This window comes from Anas acuta, chromosome 14 (genome assembly GCF_963932015.1).
Source record: "Anas acuta chromosome 14, bAnaAcu1.1, whole genome shotgun sequence".
Lineage (NCBI taxonomy): Eukaryota > Metazoa > Chordata > Aves > Anseriformes > Anatidae > Anas > Anas acuta.
This window is the reverse complement of record NC_088992.1, coordinates 20291146-20308322: the sequence shown is the minus strand read 5'-3', so window position 1 is coordinate 20308322 and position 17177 is coordinate 20291146. Positions and strand designations below refer to the sequence as shown.

The 17177-nt window shown below is 50.5% G+C and overlaps 2 protein-coding genes across 3 annotated transcripts; both read left to right on the top strand.

Annotated features, from left to right (window-relative positions):
- The first annotated feature begins 44 nt into the window (after positions 1-44).
- Positions 45-11794, top strand: GRPEL2 (GrpE like 2, mitochondrial). Its single transcript, XM_068698187.1, has 4 exons — positions 45-1292; positions 5363-5531; positions 6397-6478; positions 7821-11794. Exons 1-4 carry the CDS (start codon positions 1216-1218, stop codon positions 8174-8176), a joined length of 684 nt encoding a protein of 227 aa, XP_068554288.1. The 5' UTR covers positions 45-1215; the 3' UTR covers positions 8177-11794.
- Positions 11795-13723: 1929 nt separating this feature from the next.
- On the top strand, positions 13724-16803 carry PCYOX1L (prenylcysteine oxidase 1 like). 2 transcript variants are annotated; one of them, XM_068698167.1, is made up of 6 exons: positions 13724-14261; positions 14374-14580; positions 14879-15053; positions 15140-15351; positions 15442-15582; positions 16019-16803. In XM_068698167.1, the coding sequence occupies exons 1-6, from the start codon at positions 13739-13741 to the stop codon at positions 16675-16677; spliced, it is 1917 nt and encodes a 638-aa protein (XP_068554268.1). In that variant the 5' UTR covers positions 13724-13738; the 3' UTR covers positions 16678-16803. The 2 variants fall into 2 exon arrangements, with proteins under 2 accessions (XP_068554268.1, XP_068554269.1); XM_068698168.1 differs by lacking the exon at positions 14374-14580.
- The last annotated feature ends 374 nt before the right edge of the window (positions 16804-17177 follow it).

Below are 17177 nucleotides of genomic sequence, written 5' to 3'. Positions count from 1 at the left end.
GTGCATGCTGCATCCACAACAACTGCCATGGGCAGCCGGACAAATCCACTGTACACTGGTTCTGTTGGTGACCACGGGTTCAGAGCTGTGAGCTTGGTGTTTGGCTGCCTGGACACGAGGTACGAGGAAGCACTGGTCCTGGCCCTGCTTGTCCTCTGCTCTACAATGGCATCGCCATGCTGCCTGTCACCGTTCCCCTCCTCCCCATGGCCACGCTGCTCCCAATGCAGGAGGAAGCTCAGCGTGGAAATGGGTAAAAACCTCTTAAGCACTGAGAACCTATGCAGCTCTTGTAGTGGAAATGAGTCAAACTCTCTTGAGCATTGAGAGAAGCACAGAACCTGGGCCACCAAGCAGGAGAAGCAGAGCTTCACCACCACTTTGAAACCATGCTTGCCGATTTGGGAGTAGACCTGGGTTAAAAAGCACACTTGACCAAGTTTTTATTATTATTATTATTTTCCAGTTTATTCGTTATGAGGCCCCAAAAAAGTTCCTTCCTGCTTGGCTGGAGCACAGACCCCAGTCCTTGCCCATGGGGCTCTGGTGACGCTGCACCTCGAGCGCTGTGTTCAGCTTTGGGCCCCTCACTACCAGAAGGACATCAAAGACCTGTAGTTATGTCCAGAGAAGGGCTACAGAGCTGGTGAAGGGCCTGGAGCACAAGAACTGTGAGGAGTGGCTGAGGGAACTGGGGGTGTTCGGTCTGGAGAAGAGGAGGCTCAGGGGAGACCTTATTGCTCTCTGCAACTGCCTGAAAGGAAGCTGGGGTCGGCACCTTCTGGCAGATAAATATTAGTAAGACTAGAGGGAACGGCCTCGAGTTGTGCCGGGGGAGGTTCAGGTGGGAAATGAAGAGACATTTCTCCTCAGACAGAGCGGGCAGGCACCGGGGCGGGCTGCCCAGCGAGGCGGTGGAGTCCCCGTCCCGCGGGTGCTCAAGGAACGGCTGGGCCTGGTGCTTGGGGACGCGGCTGGGTGGGTGGTGGCGGTGGCGGTGGCGGGGCCTGTTTGAAGCCGGACGCGGTGCTCAGCGACGTGCTGCGGAGACGGCTGGTGGCAGGGCCCCGGCGGCAGCCCCCGGCCCGGCCCGCACCGAGCCGCTCCGCCCCCCCTCACAGCGCGCCCTGAGGCGCGGGGCGGTACCGGGCCGCGGGCTGCCGGGAGCTGTAGGCGGCGGCGGGGCCTGCTCCGCGCGGCGGGGCCCGGCGGAGGATGGCCGCCCGCTGCCTGCCGGCCGCCCGGCGCCGCCTCGGGGCCCTGCTGGCGCTCGGCGCGGCCCGGCGCGGCAGGTACGGGGAGCGGGGGGCACGGGGACGAGACGGGACGGGACGCGGCGGGACGCGGCGGTGGCGGCGGCGGGGCCCGGGGGAGCAGGGGCCGGGCCTGGGGAGCGCCGAGCGTCCAGGAGGGGTCCCGCTGCGGGTAGGGGGAGGAGGGCAGCGCGCCCCGGGCCGGCCCCGGCCTGGAGCCTGAAACGGCCCCGCAGGGGGAGGCCCCGCGGGCTGCAGCCCCTCCGCCTCCCCGGGGGCCACTCGAGAGCACCCAGACTTGTAGACTCCCGGGCTGAGCTGCTCCATCCTCGGTGTGCGCGGGGTCCTGGGGAGGGGACAGCACCCGTGTGGTTTGGGAAGAGAGTCAAATCAATTTTGTTAATATTTAGACAGAGTGCGCAGGCATGTTTTTGGACACCGTGGAATATGGCTTTTAAAAGGATAGTGAGACCCACAGCCGTTGCTTTGGTTAGTTGAATGAAATGCAAGCAGCTGAAAACAAAACAAAAAGATAAAATGTAAGATAGTTTATTCTAAAGATTTTTCTCTGAAAGAAACCACGTAAATGTAATAAAACGATTCTAGAGCACATAACAGAAGCACCTGGGTTTGGGACTGAACGTGAAGACGTGTGTCTGGAAGTCCTCCCGCTGCCATGCGCATGAGGACTGCCGGGCCCTGCGCACAGTGCGCAGCAAGGCTGGAGCAGGTGGGACTGCTGGCGGAAGCCAGGCAGGCTTTGTTGGTGGAAAACAGCCAGAACCTGCCATGGGCATGAAGCTCCTCTTTGTGCAGGGGCACGCCGTGGCTGCGTCCACACTGCAGCCAGCGGGAGTGGCTTGATGCAGGCAAGTGGTGGTGGGGACCAGGCGCCCAAATTCTGGGGACTTCTTCCGCTGGACTGGCTGTAGTCTGGGTGTCTGCTGCCAGTTTGTGGCCATCATGCGCTAAGGTGTGCTGCAGAAGCTTGTTCTCCTGTTAGGTTTCATCAAAAAGGAATCCACAAAGTTTTCTCTTACACTGCTCCCAGATGAGACAGTGAGTGAGGATAATTAGATTTTCTCCCAAGCACTGATGTAGACAGCTCTGCACCTCAGTTCTGGCATGCTTTGTCATGCAGATTTGGGAGGAGGAGGAAGGAGAGATTAAGGGAGAGGTGTGATAGGATCCTTGCGTTGGAAGGGGAAACAGCATGGGTTTGGGGTGTTTGGGTATCATGCATGTGGTCCAGAAAGAAATCATTAAAATGCTAATCTTTAAGGACAGCTGGTTTGAACCATGTGGCTACAATCAAGTTCTCTCCTCCATCTATCTGTTTGCTCTTCTGTGACATCAGTTTGTAAATCTTTTTGAATCAGCAGCTCAGTTGTACAATCTTTTCACACCCTTTGGGACTTCCCCTTGTCTGTTACTTCAGGATGCGTCAACTTCCTCCCGTGGGATTCCTGCCTATTTTTAGGGCAGCTGTGATCACGACTGTACTTAGAAGGCAGAGCACTGTGCAGTGGACAGACTGTAAATAGCACATGCCCTTGGTAGAGGTGTATTTCATCCTCAAGGAAGAAGTAAATGGAGCAACATTTTCAATTCTGCCTAATAGTTCTTAAGAATTCCCTTTGGAACCAGTCTGGGACACTTTTTTTGCCTCCAGCTTTTAAGGCAGGCTTGTCTGAACAGCCTGTGGCACCCGGGGCATTTCAGCGCATGGGGGAGTGTTTTGTGGCTTGGTTTCACCAGCTGAAGAAAGGAGTCCATGCTTGCAGCTCTCCGCTTCACGTAGGCAGGTCCCCATGGTGGAGACACCAGCTCGCTCATGCCCCTCTCCTCCTACACACTGAAACACACCCCTTTCTGTAACATGAATCACTTGCACAGGGAAATGACACAGTAAGCTTTGCTTCTTGGATGCAGAAGAGTTACCTCTCTTGTATAGTTCTGGTTTGGTTTGTTTGTTTTAAGCTGCAGGTACCTAACCTGTGAGGTGCCAGGCAAGGCTGCTTTCTCAGCTGCATTTTAGCTTCTTTGGTTCATCTGAAGCAGGGCTGATTTCCATTCCTGCAGCTCTTCAAATGAAATCCAAGAAGATAAAGGACAAAGCTTGTAGTTGATGCTTACCGCAGGCACACATTCTCCCCCACAAGTAAAGCTTTCCAGCTGCTTAAAGGTCATTCATTGATTTTTGAAGGCACGGTAAAGGAGGTACAGCTCTTTCCTCACTTCTGGCTTAACTACTTCCTATAATTTTGTAAAAGTACCGTGTTAACCAGTCGCCAAAACAAATGGGACGAACATCATTCAAGGTGGAGTGTTGTGCCCAAAACAGATCTCTGCAGCCATGGCTAGAATGGCTTTCTCCTCTGAAGGCATTCCTGGGACCAGAGCTGCAGGGGCTGGGGAGCTTTTTGAGAAGGCTCTTTAAAGGAGCATCCTGCTTCAGAGTAAATACACTTAGTAAAGGCACTTTCAGGTCTGTATGTGATATGTAATGGCTTTGAAAAGGGACAGTTTGGCGTACAGACCACGTTTCAAGTATCCACTTAATAAAAAGTGGTATATGCAAACGTCTTCAAGTGGGAAAAGGGAGTCTGTCATTAGTGCTGTGGGCGGTATAGCAACCTTGTGTTAAAGATAAAATGAGGGAATATTTGGGCTGCTGAGCAGGGAGTGGTAGGAGATGCTTGGTGGTCTTTGGGCAGATATATCTCTTAAAGCGTGCTTTGGTCAGACAGATAAGGTAGGCTAAGCCCTCGTTGCCACCCAACGAGGGACGCCTCTTCATTTCCCCATGTTGACCTTCCCACGTCTCTCCAGGCTCCACATGTTGTCTGTTCTTCTGCGCTGGCACTTGTACTCAACAGATCTCTCAGCAAACCTATTTGAGGACGCTGGACACAAAACACTTTAGCAGGGGTAGTTTTTGGCAGGTTTAACTACCTGAAGCTTCATTCTGCAGGAGCTGCAGTGTTCAGTACTGGGCTAAGAGGCACGAACCCTCCCCATTCAGTTGCCACTGTCAGCTAGATCCGCACGTAGTGTACACAAAAGCGCTGTGTTGCAGGGGGTGTTGCAAGCCCAGCTCTGCTCAGCTGAGGTCCTCCTGAGAAAGGAGAGGCTCGCTCTTCCTTGTCAAGACTATACTCAAATGTTTGCTCTTGGAAGCAAATCGAGCTTTCTTCTGCAGACTCTGTTCCTGTGTGAATTGTGAGGGGGAGGTGGGCTGAGGCTTTGCCCTAATGCTGTCCAGGTCAGCTGTAAATGCAGGAGGTGCTTCTCTGCATCGAGGAGGTGGGGGGAAAACTGCGCTTCGCTCCTGGAGCGACTGCAGTGTTGGTGGCAGTGAAGGGCACTGTGGAAAAGCAGAGTGAAACACTGTCTATTTAATGAAGTGTCTAACCTACTGCTTTTGATCATCTTTTGATGAAACTGTTTTTAGCCACATTTCCACTATTTATTTTTGGGAAACCTGTGAGATAGTTACAGTATAGAATAAGCTTCTTGGCATCTAGGCAGTGTTGTTACAGCTCAATGCAATTATCTGACTCTTCGGTTGTTTCATAATTTCATCTGCAAGTTCATCTGCAACATGGAGTCAGCCTTCTGGATGAGTTTCACCTGATGTACCTGCATGAATTTACATTCTTAGAGGAGCAGGCGAGGCTCTGCCCATGTATCTACTTAAATGCTGCAGCTTCACAGATCTACTGAATTTTGCTTAAAACATTTGTTTTAAAATGATTCTTAAAACAGCTCTCTGCTACCTGCTCCTTTTCAAGACTGCCTTGCAAAAAAAGTTTCTGAAGTTTACCATTCAGTGTTGACTATCTGTACTGGGAAGTTAGCAAAATGCAACCAACAGCTTGTTTTCCTGTAAAAACCTGACTCTTTTTAGTTAATGTCAGGGAAGTGGTGCACAGCCTCTGTAGTGATATGAGCCTAAAATAAAAGAGTTTTTTCAAAATGTCTGTCTGAGTTTTCTGTGCTAGTTGCCTATGTACCTTTTTAAGAGGATCGTTTAGAAATTACAGTAAACAGGAATCTTTCTTTATGACCATGTTGTAACATAACTTTTTTTTTTTTTTTGTCGCTAGTTTGTACTTCAGGGTGTCCCCATGTGTTTTCAGCACTGCAGCTCAGCAGAGAAGTACAGGAGATGAGTGTGGCCCAGAAGATCCCCATGATGAGCCAAAGCATCCCCTTTCTGATTGTGCCTTAGAGCACAAAGCCATCAGATTGGAAGAGCAAGTCCGGGATTTAACTGTAAGTGTGCTGCTGGTGGCACCGCTGTTTTTCATTCAGTCCCCTCGACTTTGTCTTTCAGCCCTATCTTTTTCTCTAAGCACTGTAACATCCAAAAGTCATCGCTGTGCTCTGGCAGCATTCAAAGCAGCAGTGCTCTGGGCGTTAGGGTACACTGTGGAAGGAGTACGGTCTGCCTTTCCCAGAAACACCAGCTGTCAGTAGCTCCCGGGAGGAAGACACTGATAGTATGATCCTGGCAGAGAAAACTGTATGTGAGAGATGGGCTGTGGTCAGCTCTTTCACAGTGCTGTGAAGAGGGAATGGCAGGAGCTTTGTCCTGACTAGTATTATATGTTGTAATGTGCTGGACCCAGATTGTCTGAGAAGGGAAGTTATCTTTGGCATCTAGCAGGGAAATGGAAGGGATCATTTTATAGGGAATTTTCAAATGTGAGTAAGGAGAGGAATAAATACTGAAGCATGGGGCAATTGTGAGTGTAATTGCCCAGAAAGTACTGCTGCAACAAGTGATAAATCAGCTGTTTCTGGATCTGTTGCTAAGACTTGCCTGGTAGAGAAAGGAGTGTCTCAATAGGCGCAGTGAGTCATGCAAAAAGCAACAGCCTGACAATGCGGCGTCCAACTGAGTTGTGCCCTGAAAGCTTCTGGCCTTGACCTGGGTCTTTTGAGGGGGTTGCGGTTGTGCTGATTAATCAGTAGGAGAGGGGTTGGATTTGCCTGTTCTAATGAAAACGCTGGAGCCCAGTGCAAACCTTCTGGTATGAAATTGGTTATTTTTAAATGATTTCTAAGGGATTGCAAACTTGACAAGAAATCAGTTTTACTCCTCGTTTGATGTCTGCTCTTGCTATCATGGTTACAGGAACGATACCGGAAAGCTTTGGCAGATTCTGAGAATGTCCGGAGGAGAACACAGAAGTTTGTGGAAGATGCCAAACTCTTTGGTAAGCAAAGTGAGGAAGAGCTGTGTTTACTGCAGCGGCATGCCTGCCTGCCTGAGCATAAAACGCTGCTCAGCAGCTTTTCTCTCCCCTCTCAGTCCTGCCCTTGTAAAGGCCGCATGATGTTTGGCCTGGATTGTTGGTGTCTGAGCTTACTCACTATTTTTCTATATGTCCAGCTGAGACGAGTGAAGGGGGAAAAAACGTTTAATCATTGCACTCTGCCAGCACCATTTCTGAGAATGAGAAGCCATTATTTTCTATAGCACGTGAATATCTGAAGGTTTTTTGTAGCTAAGCTTTGAAATTAGAGCTGCTGTCGTTTTATTACCATTCTACCCATGGTGCTACAAAATGGCTATTGAGTTCTGGGTTAATCAGCACTATTGGTTTACAATTTTTTTTTTTGAGTTCTGAGTTTTTGTATGCAGCCTGCTTTAGGTTTGAAGAAAAATGAGTGCCTTTATTAGAAGTTGCTCATGGAGTGAGGCACAGGGGGCTGTAAAGCATTAAAGCAGAGCCTGGTTCAAGAGGAGACAAGTTGGTAATTGGTCTGCTTCTGTCTACTCCTTTGTTGCCTCTCCTTCATGCTACTTCATTCTGTGTGTGTTTGAACATGTATGTACAAGTGTAGACAGCACCGAACTATTGCTTCTCTTTCTCGTTTCTGTTTTCGTGGTATGTCTTTCCAGTAAATTAGTTATGGCATCATTATAACTGAAGGAGGTCGGTTTTCCTGAAATTTCTGCACTGTGTAATATACTGTTTCTGGAAATGTGTATGATCTAAACACATTTTTCTAATGAAAGACGCTATGGCAGTTTTCATGACCAACTTGAGGTCCATTTTATCCAGTCCTTCCACAGCAATTTTAACATATGAATATGAATAAAATTGTGGATATATGTATGGATGGCCATGTATTATATCAATTTCCCCCCATCTTGTTTGTTCCCTGTGTGTATAGGCATTTCTGTGAGTTGTTTGGCAAAACATTTAGGACTGTGGGACTGTTTTGGAGGGTATGGAACAGCGTTCTAAATGACAAGGCTTAGTCCCAAGAACTTCTTGGAGTGAAATACTAATAATACTAATAATCATTGATCTATATAGATGTACCTTTCCTGCATATACCTTGATTTGGGGAGTCTTCATGATAGTACCCATGTAATGCTTTGGCTACAGGATACAGAAGGCACCATCTACTCTCATTGAAATAAGAGTTGAAATCAATTAGCAGCTGTAATGGGGCTTTCAAACTTCTGTGACTTTGTGCCTGTTGTAGGCACTGTAGCTCTGTGTAGTCGTTGTTCTTCATGTACTTCTTGCTTCGTTATACGTGCAGGAATCCAGAGTTTCTGCAGGGACCTCGTGGAAGTAGCAGACATCTTGGAGAAAACTGCTGAGAGTGCTGCAGAAGAAGCAGAGCCTAGTAATCCAAATACAACTCTAAAGAAAATCTATGAAGGCCTGTCTCTCATAGAGGCCAAGTTGCAAAGTGTATTTGCCAAACATGGCCTTCAGAAGATGAACCCCGTTGGGGGCAAATATGATCCATACGACCATGAAATCGTCTGCCACGTACCAGCTGAGGGAATGCAGCCGGGCACGATAGCACTGGTGACTCAGGATGGCTACAAACTCCATGGCCGCACTATCAGACATGCACTCGTTGGCGTGGCGGTGGAGTCGCAGGAATGACATCACCTTGCCTCCTTGGCATCTGGGACCTGATGGAGCTGAGGACCTCTCAGCACTCAGTGACAATGCAGCTGCATGTCTTTATTTATTAAGCTAGGTTTGTATTGTACGTTGGCTTCTTTATAATGTGTGCAGTCATTTTGTCATTAATTATAAGGTACTTGTATATTTAATGATCCTTTTTGGAGTACATGGATTAGTACTAGGAGTTCCACTATTTGTCAGGAACGTGGTACTATAGCTCCTTTCTCTGTTGCTCATTTCTCCATTAAAACATGTACAGGGAAGGGGATATGAGAGAGAAAGAGAAATTCTCTGAGATTTAGGGCATTTTGTCTCTCAGCTCCATCTCTGAGACAGATGCCTGCAGTGGCCTTCAGGCAAGTAACTCCTCTGCCTCGGTTTCTGTATCTGTAATAAGGGAGCATAATAATACTTACTGACCTACCTCACAGGGATGTGGTGAGGCTTTTTCTTTGCAAAGCACTCAGAAGAGGAAAAGCTCAAAGGGCTGAGTATTATTATCGGTCTAGTTCTGGTGTCTTCCCTTGTCCCCAGAGCCCTTAGATGAGGATCAAGATGATCACTTGAATTGATACTTGGGGCCGTTTTTTTCTTACATGGTTTCAGGAAAATAATCCTGGATTAATGAAATCTCTGTCATGCTACAGTTCAATAGGGATGTGTCTTTAAATAGAATCTGGTTGTTGTATCAGACTTCAATGTGTTAGTATTTGTCCTCCAAGTAAAATTTCAGCTTGACACCTTGTTCCTTGAGGTAAAACAGGGAGTGATGGTTCTTGGTAGAGCCAGAAACTCTTCTCAAATCTCTATCCAACCAAAAAGTATATTTTATAGGAGAGTAATCTCTCTTCCCTGATGGGTATTTGAGCATCTTTCAAGCATGATAAACTGTATGCTCTTTGTTGCAGCTTTCGGCAAAGTGGAGATGTGCCCTTAAGTAGGAAATCTGGACTGTTTTATTTTCTGGAGCTCTCCAATAATGGTACTCAGATAACACTAACTTCCAGTTCATATTCAGATTCTACTTCTGTGTAGTCATAGCAAATATTAAAACTTCTGTTTATTTTATATTTATATTTATTTTATATTTTTTTATAACAGTAAGCAGAAGAGTGGCAGAAGAGTTATATAAGCCAGGCTGTGGTTTGCACTACATAAAAAGCAAAGCAGGCATGGTGGTTTTCAGGTTATTTCTTACAGATTCATTAATTCCTGCCTTTTTGCTTTCTGGAATTGGATCTGTGGCCTGACAGTTATTTGAGACCCACTTGCAAAAGCTCTTTATTTATGGTGGATGCTGTCACAAGTTTGGAAGAAAGCTTATTCTTCTTCCATTCCTTTGCAGGCTTCAGTTGTGTAATCCTTTTGTGATGGACTTCAAGATAACAGCAGCCTTCAATTAGCAGCTGTCAGCAGTCTTGCATGTGAAGAGACTCTCTGCAGAGCACATGCAGCTAATTGGCTGTCACTGCAGATTTTTTAGGAAGATGCACATTTTAAATATGCTTTATGCAAGCTGCTTTAGTGACAGCAGGATGAGGGTGATTCAGTAGTGGATACAAGTGCAGTTTTGTGCTGGTAGTTAGGTTTTCAGAGGGTTACTTGAGACTTAACCCTGAAACAGTGCTTCATGGCAGCACTAGATCACTTTGGAAAACACTCAAGTTCAGTACTCTTGTTTCATCACACTTGGAAATTTTAGAGATATAAAGGACTACCTGCTCGTTGTTTTTGCTGACTGTACATACCAACTGGGTAACTAGGTTATGCTCTTAATCGAGGCAGAGAACAGGTGAAATCTGTATTGTGGCAATGCAAGTCTTGCAGTTCTGCCTGTGACTGCCTGCAGCCTGTTCTGTGGAAACTGTAGCTTCAGTTGGAGCAATTGCTTCTTCTCTGCCTCTTCAGTCCATGGTATATCAGCTGATTCTTTCTGCAAATACAAGGGGAGAGCTAGTTATGGAAACTAATTTGTAATGTGAAATGTTAGTTATAAGAAACCAAACAAAACCACAAGCATTTCACATAACAGGTAGTTTTCAGTCATAGAAAGGCTGCAGCTTATCTGAGCCAGACATAAAAGTAGCATGTGGCCAAAAGTGACGGGATACAAAGCATCTTTATACTGACCCACTGAGCAACCTGACTGTGAAAGTATGCTGCATCTGCTTGGCCCACCTTTGGACCACTTACCAGGCCTGCCTGTGACCTCAGCTAGTATTCACCCTTTTTTGCCTTAAAGAAATACCCTAAAATGCACTCCAGACACTTTCCATCTGTAATAAGAGGTTATTGATTCAGCTTCTGTATCTGGGATCTGCTTTCAGTGAGGCACTGTTGTATGGCTGGAGCAGAGATCTGAGGTATCGGGTTCCCGTACAGTATTTATGAGCCTCCCACAGGCCCGGTTTAATTTGGGGCAAGCTTTTTTCCCAGTTCATGCCTCAATTTTTAAAATCTATGAAACTTATATAAGGTCTGATCAGGCTTTTATGATGGTTATTGCAAGATGTACCTATTGCTTAGAGAAATTACCAAAGAGATAGATACTGTTACTGTTGTTTGTCCTAGTTTTCTGCTTAATTGCAATTGTGAAATGAGAATGAAATAACCAAACCTTGATTCCAACGCAAAATTTAGATTTCCTAAGCAAAATTTGATTCTCTTGCCTTTCAAGCACACTTAATGATCACTCTTACTGTGGATGAGATTGCCTAAGGATTGAGTGAATTTCTTCGCAGATTGTAGCTCCCGTGTCTTCCCCGTTTGTGTAAAGCTTATACGCTGAGTGCAGTGGGACAGAGTTCCCCTTGGTGCAGTTCCATCATGCTTTGCAGTGACACCAAAGAGGAGTCTGATTCATGAGCTTCTTCTCTCACTTCATTTGGTGACTCTTGAGCTTGTAGAATGGACAGAATAGTGGAGGAGAGGAAGTATTGCATACCTTTGACTCATTTCCACTCCGTTCACCCAGCCATGAACTGAACTGGGAGTGCGGACTAGATAACCCCTGCATGCAATGGTGATGTGTGGACCTGCATTTCTGCTCTCAGAAAGAGGGCAGCCCTGCTGCACAGGGGCTCTGGCCTTGTTCTGTGACCCCGCCATATCGTGCCGGCGTCTTAGCTCTGACCAGGAGCAGTGCAGAATGTGAATGTTGCTTTGTGAACCTTAAGTTCTCAGTGCTTCATCAGCAGTTGAAAGAGAACAGCTGTGATAAATCAATGGCTATAAGTCCTTTAAATTAAAAAAAAAAATGTATTTAAGTTTTATATTGTGAATATTGTCATTGTGTTTATTTTAAAAGATGTTTTGATATTAGTTGCAAAGTCAAATGAACAAAGCGTTGCTAATCTCCAAAAAATTTAATTCTGTTTAGTTGGTGGGAGACCTGTATATACTGTCTGTTTTTGTGTTTCTGTGCGCTGTGTTTACCCAACGGTTCTGGCTGTATGAAAGAGGAAGACTCAAGTGCGGGAGCAGTGCAAATAATTGACAACAACATTTGAGTTAATGTTGGAAAGGGCTGATTTTCTTTAGATGTCCAGATACTGTCCATTTGCTAATGATAATAATAAATAAAAAAGAATTGCGGTTGCTTCTTTTCCTTTTCCCCCCTTCCCCAAACTGCTGCTCATTCTGGTTGCTGCTTTAATTGAGTGGGACTGTAGATTGAAAGGTTTCTAGCTATTCCTGAGGTGGCTATCTAAAGTAAGGGCTACAGTCCACTGCATTTGTTTGGCATTTTATGAACAATCTTTTAGGTGCACTCCAAGAAACTTGTTGGGGGGGGGGGGGGGCATCTTTCCTCACACAGTTGAGTTGCCAGGGGTTTCTGCACTGATGAACTTCTGTCATTCTCTGGTACTTTGTGACTGCTTTCCTTTCTGTTCCTGGTTAAGTTCATTCACAGACCACTGTGTAGAGAAAAGCTGTCTGCCAGCCTATGGTGTTTCATTCTGCAGAACTCCTGACAGTTGAAATACATGTTATCTTGTGTTATTTTTGTCATTCTCTTCCCTCACAGCTTCATTTTGCTGCTTATTTCTCCTTTTGTGTGTGACATGTGGTAGCAAGCACACTGTACAGCAATTTAGGTGGCATAATAGACAGTGTGTTTTAGTGCTTATGGTATCCACAAGTGGGTTAGGATTTCAGGGATTCGGTGAGGAGAGCAGGCTTTCTCTCCAGGGATTGCAGCAGATTTCTTCTCCCTTCCTGCATCCTCTGCAAAGATAGCCTGGCCTCCATTCCTCGTATTGCTGTAGTCTTTGTGTTGTGCCATGTCAGCAAGCCTTGCTTGCCTCATTTTCCTGAAGCTCTGAATGCCCCTGTGCACTCATCACTTAAAAGAAGAAAAAAGAAAAAGCCACTTTGTAAAAGAACATTATAAATGGCCTTTCTGGGATAAGACCTAAGTCCTTGTGCTGAGGATCTACCAGCAAAACCCCCTTGTGATTGTACAGGCAACTTCCCACCGTACTGGCTCTTCCTCATTCTGCCCAGGAGCTGCTGTGATTGCATTGCTCTGTGTGTGCTAACCAGCCAAGACAAGGAAATACTGCTACCTGCTGTTGTGCTAGTAATTGCTGGCTCATCTGGTTTTCTCTGCAGCAACAGTGAGAGTTGGGAGTTTTCACATCACAACCATCTCCATCTGAAAAAAAAAAAAAAAAAAAAAAAAAAAAAAGAGTGTGTGAGCAAGAGAAGGAGCGTTTTGCTTACTGCACAGAGCCAGCCATAGTGAAATCAGGGCAGTTAAAGTAAGGGCTTGTTAAAACCTGAAGCATGCAGATGCATTTCTGTGCTGTGTTTTAAGCAACTTTGGGAATGTGGTTGCCCTGTGCTGGTGGGTCAGTACTGCTCGCTGTAAACTTTAGGGGAGCTGAGCAGCAGCCAGAGCTTGGTCTGTGTCTCCCTCATGTTCACATCTGCATTTTGGGGTTGTGTTTGCTCCCCTACACCAAACTTCCAAAGGGGCTTCTGACTCAGGGAGAGGTAGCCTCTGCATGTGTTCTGGCTTCTGCCTCTCCTGTGATGGATTCCCAAACTTAATTTTGTCTTGGTACAGAGCCAGCCCTTGGCTACAGCAGGCTCTAGGTGCTGTAATTACATGCACTTCCCGGGTTTGCTCAGATTTTGCTAGCCTTTGTATTCCAGGTAGCAGCAGGCTCCCAGACAGGATCCCCAAGACACAAACATCTTGCTGCCAGGCTCCTTGTTTTGCTGAGGGCAGAAACTACAAGCAAAAGCTTGAAATGCCACTGCTGAGGTACGAGTCACAGCAGAGCCCAGCCTCGTGGCCAGGAGCTGGCACTGTGTCCTCCCCCATGTGCCAGCTCAGGATAGGGAAAACACGCTCCCACAGCAGCTTGGCCTGAGGGCAGTAAAGGTGGGCTCCTGCCACTTGGGAAGCCCGGCACTATGCAGGAAGGTCCCACCCCGGGGCCTGTCGCTGTGGGTTCAGGGATCACTCGGTTTTAAGCTGTCGGTTCAGCATTGGGCCGGCCGTGGGTCGGCAGCCGCTGCGTGTGCAGAATGGGGGCACCGCGCATCCTCGGCGTGGTGGTTGTCGGTCGAGCATCGCCTCCTCTGAGCCCTGGCGTCACGGTGTGGAGAGCCAAATTTCGCAAAACAAGGCCGATTTTGACGCTACGCCTGTGTCTGCAGCCAGCCCACCGCTTCCCCCGGGGCCACAGGGAAGCGAGCAGCCCCAGCCCCCCGGCCACGCTGCCCGGCCGGGGGGCGAGCCCGGGCCCCTCTCCCCCCGCAGCTACCGGAGGCGCCGCCTCGGTGCTCTCCGCCCTGCTGCCGGCCCAGCCCGGGCTCCGCAGGCGCCATCTGCCCGCTGCCCCCTGCCCTCCTCCGGCGGGGGCCGAGCCTGTCGTGAGGGGCGGGCCGGGCCGGGCGCTGCCGCTCCCGCTGCCGCCGGGCCCCGCCGCCGCCGCCGCCCGCGCCATGGCCCCGCTGCCGCCGCCGCTGCTGCTGCTGCTGCTGCTGGTGCCGGCCCTCCCGGCCCTCCCGGCCGCCTCCGCCGGCCCTGCCCCGCCGCGCAGCATCGGTAGGAACCGGGGGGCGAGCGCCGGGAGCCGGGGAGGGCGCGGGGGGGAGGCGGGGGCTGGGGGGGGACGACGGGGCACGGGTGTTGGCCCCGGCTGACCCTCGGCCCGCAGCCGTGGTGGGCGCCGGGCTGGGCGGCGCGGCCGTCGCCTACTTCTCGCAGCAGCAGTTCGGGCCGCAGGTGCAGCTGGATGTGTACGAGCAGGCCGGTGTGGGTGGCCGGCTGGCCACCGTCACCGTCAACAAGCAGCAGTACGAGAGCGGGACCGCGTCCATCCACGCGCTCAGCCTCCACATGCAGGACTTCGTCAAGACCCTCGGTGAGCCGATGCTGCCAGGCGCGCCTCAGGCACGCCGTGACCCCAGTGCCATCCCTGCACCCCTCTCCTGGCTGCCCTCAGTGGGGTTTAGCGCTCACAAGATCCTCCTGCTTTGTCCCGTGGCACTGGGGAGGTTCCGTGGGATGCCCAAACACACGGGGTTGGATGAGGGGCCCCAGGGTCAGCACTCCCCAATGCTCAGCCAGGAGCGTCGCCCTGCTGCCCACCGTCCTGCCTGCATCCCCGTCTGGTTCTGCCCCTTCCCAGCCGCCCACCGGGGCCCCTCTGCTCCCTGCAGGCCTCAAGCAGCGGCGCGAGGTGCCAGGGAAGAGCGCCATATTCAGCGGGGAGCACTTTGTCCTGGAGGAGACCGACTGGTACCTCCTCAACCTCTTCCGGCTCTGGTGGCACTACGGCATCAGCTTCCTGCGCCTGCAGATGTGGGTGGAGGAGGTGATGGAGAAGTTCATGAGGTAGGAGAGCCAGGGGGCTCAGGCGGTGCCAGGGCCTTCCCAGCACCAGAACCTGACCAGGCGCCCTGTGGTGCTGTCCCCTCCAGGATCTACAAGTACCAGGCGCATGGCTATGCCTTCTCCAGCCTGGAGGAGCTGCTGCGCTCGCTGGGGGGTGACGCCTTCATCAACATGACACAGCGCTCGGTGGCCGAGTCCCTGCTGGAGGTGGGCGTCACGCAGCGCTTTGTGGACGATGTCATTGCGGCCGTCCTGCGCTCCAGCTATGGCCAGTCAGTGCTGGTGCCCGCCTTTGCAGGTGCAGTCCCTTACCCCCCTGTCTGAGGGTTCCTCCCGTGGTCCCCTCCCCGGGCAGAGTTCTGAGGCACCCTCCTCTTCCTCCCCCCAGGAGCCATGTCGCTGGCAGGGGCCCAGGGCAGCATGTGGGCAGTGGAAGGAGGCAACAAACTGGTGTGCTCGGGTCTGTTGAAGCTGACCAAAGCCAATGTCATACCTGCCAGGGTGACGGGCATCTCTCTGCACAGCTCGGGTGCGTATGGCCAGGGGAGGCTGCTCCAGCCCCATGCATCCATGGGTGCTGCTGGCCTTTGGGTGTGGGTCTGTGCCCAGCAGGGTGGGAGGTGCTTCGTGGATAGTATGGGGATCCCAGGGCACTGAGGGATGCCATCTGTCAGTCTGATCCATCTGGGAGGCAGGGCCCTGTGCTAAGACCTCAGTTCTGGGGCCCCTTAGGGCTTTTCTTTGGGCTCGGAGATTCACACGGACACCATCCATGTTGCAGGCTTGCCCCCTGCTCCAGCTCAGCAGGAGGGCTGGATAGCTCTGGTTTGTGGGGTGGGTGGCCCTGCCCCGCTCCTCCTTACCTGACTAGGCTGAGTTTCTCTAGAAGTTTTCTCCCACAGGGAGAAAAGAAGGTCCAGTGCAACACAGCTTGGGGCACAGGGCTACACTAACTGTCTTTTCAGAAGGGAGAGCCCTGTACCAGGTGCACTACGAGGGCAGCGAAGGCCAGGGCTCGTCTTTCTACGACATGGTGGTGGTGACAACTCCCCTGCACACCAGCAGGAGCAACTTCACCTTTGAGAACTTCGAGCCACCCATCGCCAACTTCCCTAGAGCCTTCCAGCCCTCTGTCACCTCTGTGGTGCACGGCTACCTCAACTCTTCCTACTTCGGCTTCCCTGACCCCAAGCTCTTCCCCTTCGCCAGCATCCTCACCACTGACACCCCTGACCTATTCTTCAACGCCATGGACAACATCTGTCCTGTCAACATCTCGGTGGCTTTCCGTCGCAAGCAGCCCCAGGAGGCTGCGGTGTGGCGAGTCCTGTCCCAGCAGCCACTGGACAAGCAGCAGCTGAAGACCCTCTTCAGGTCCTACTACTCGGTGCAGGTGACGGAGTGGCAGTCGTACCCCCGCTATGACTCCACCAAGTCCCTCCCGCCCATCGTGCTCCACGACAACCTCTTCTACCTCAGCGGTGTGGAGTGGGTGGCCAGCTCCATGGAGATGATAGCTGTGGCGGCCAAAAATGTGGCCCTTCTGGCTTACAACCGCTGGTATCAGGACCTGGAGAAAATCGACCAGAAGGACTTGATGCACAAGGTGAAGACTGAGCTGTGATGCACGGGGGTGGTGGTGCGGTAGCCAGGGGAGTATTTATTGCCTTAGGAACAGCACGGGGTTTGGGGCAGGGGGTGAGGGACGGTCTGTGTCCCATATGACTTGAACAAGCTTTGCCTTCAGGAATATGGCCCCTGCCCTGTGCTGCTGCCTGTCTGTGCCACATGCCTGAGGTTTCCCCATTCCCCTCCCTGCTCTGTACTGGAAGGAACCTGTGGGTTTTCCGTCAGAAAGGATCATGGCTCTTGCTGCTGTGGGAGGGATCTCAGGGGGCTTCAGAGGCCAAGGCTGTGGGGTGAGCAGCAGGGGTGACAGGCTTGGCCAGAAGCAGAGCCCTGCCCTCCTACCAGCAGCGCACAGAGTGGCTCAAGCGATGCGCTTTATTGAGGATCTCAAAAGCTGCCCCAACCTCCCCAGACAAGCCCCCAGTTTGTGCATGGGGTGAACACCCACTCTGCAGCCCAGGGCTGGGGGTGGTGGGCAAGGACCCTCCTCTTTGG

Coding starts and splice junctions, on each gene's coding strand:
- GRPEL2 (XM_068698187.1), top strand. CDS start 1,216: ATGGCCGCCCGCTGCCTGCCGGCCGCCCGGCGCCGCCTCGGGGCCCTG. Junction 1,293..5,362: donor GGCGCGGCCCGGCGCGGCAG/GTACGGGGAGCG, acceptor TTTTGTCGCTAG/TTTGTACTTCAGGGTGTCCC. Junction 5,532..6,396: donor AGCAAGTCCGGGATTTAACT/GTAAGTGTGCTG, acceptor TCATGGTTACAG/GAACGATACCGGAAAGCTTT.
- PCYOX1L (XM_068698167.1), top strand. CDS start 13,739: ATGGGGGCACCGCGCATCCTCGGCGTGGTGGTTGTCGGTCGAGCATCG. Junction 15,352..15,441: donor GCTGGTGCCCGCCTTTGCAG/GTGCAGTCCCTT, acceptor TCCTCCCCCCAG/GAGCCATGTCGCTGGCAGGG. Junction 15,583..16,018: donor CATCTCTCTGCACAGCTCGG/GTGCGTATGGCC, acceptor CTGTCTTTTCAG/AAGGGAGAGCCCTGTACCAG.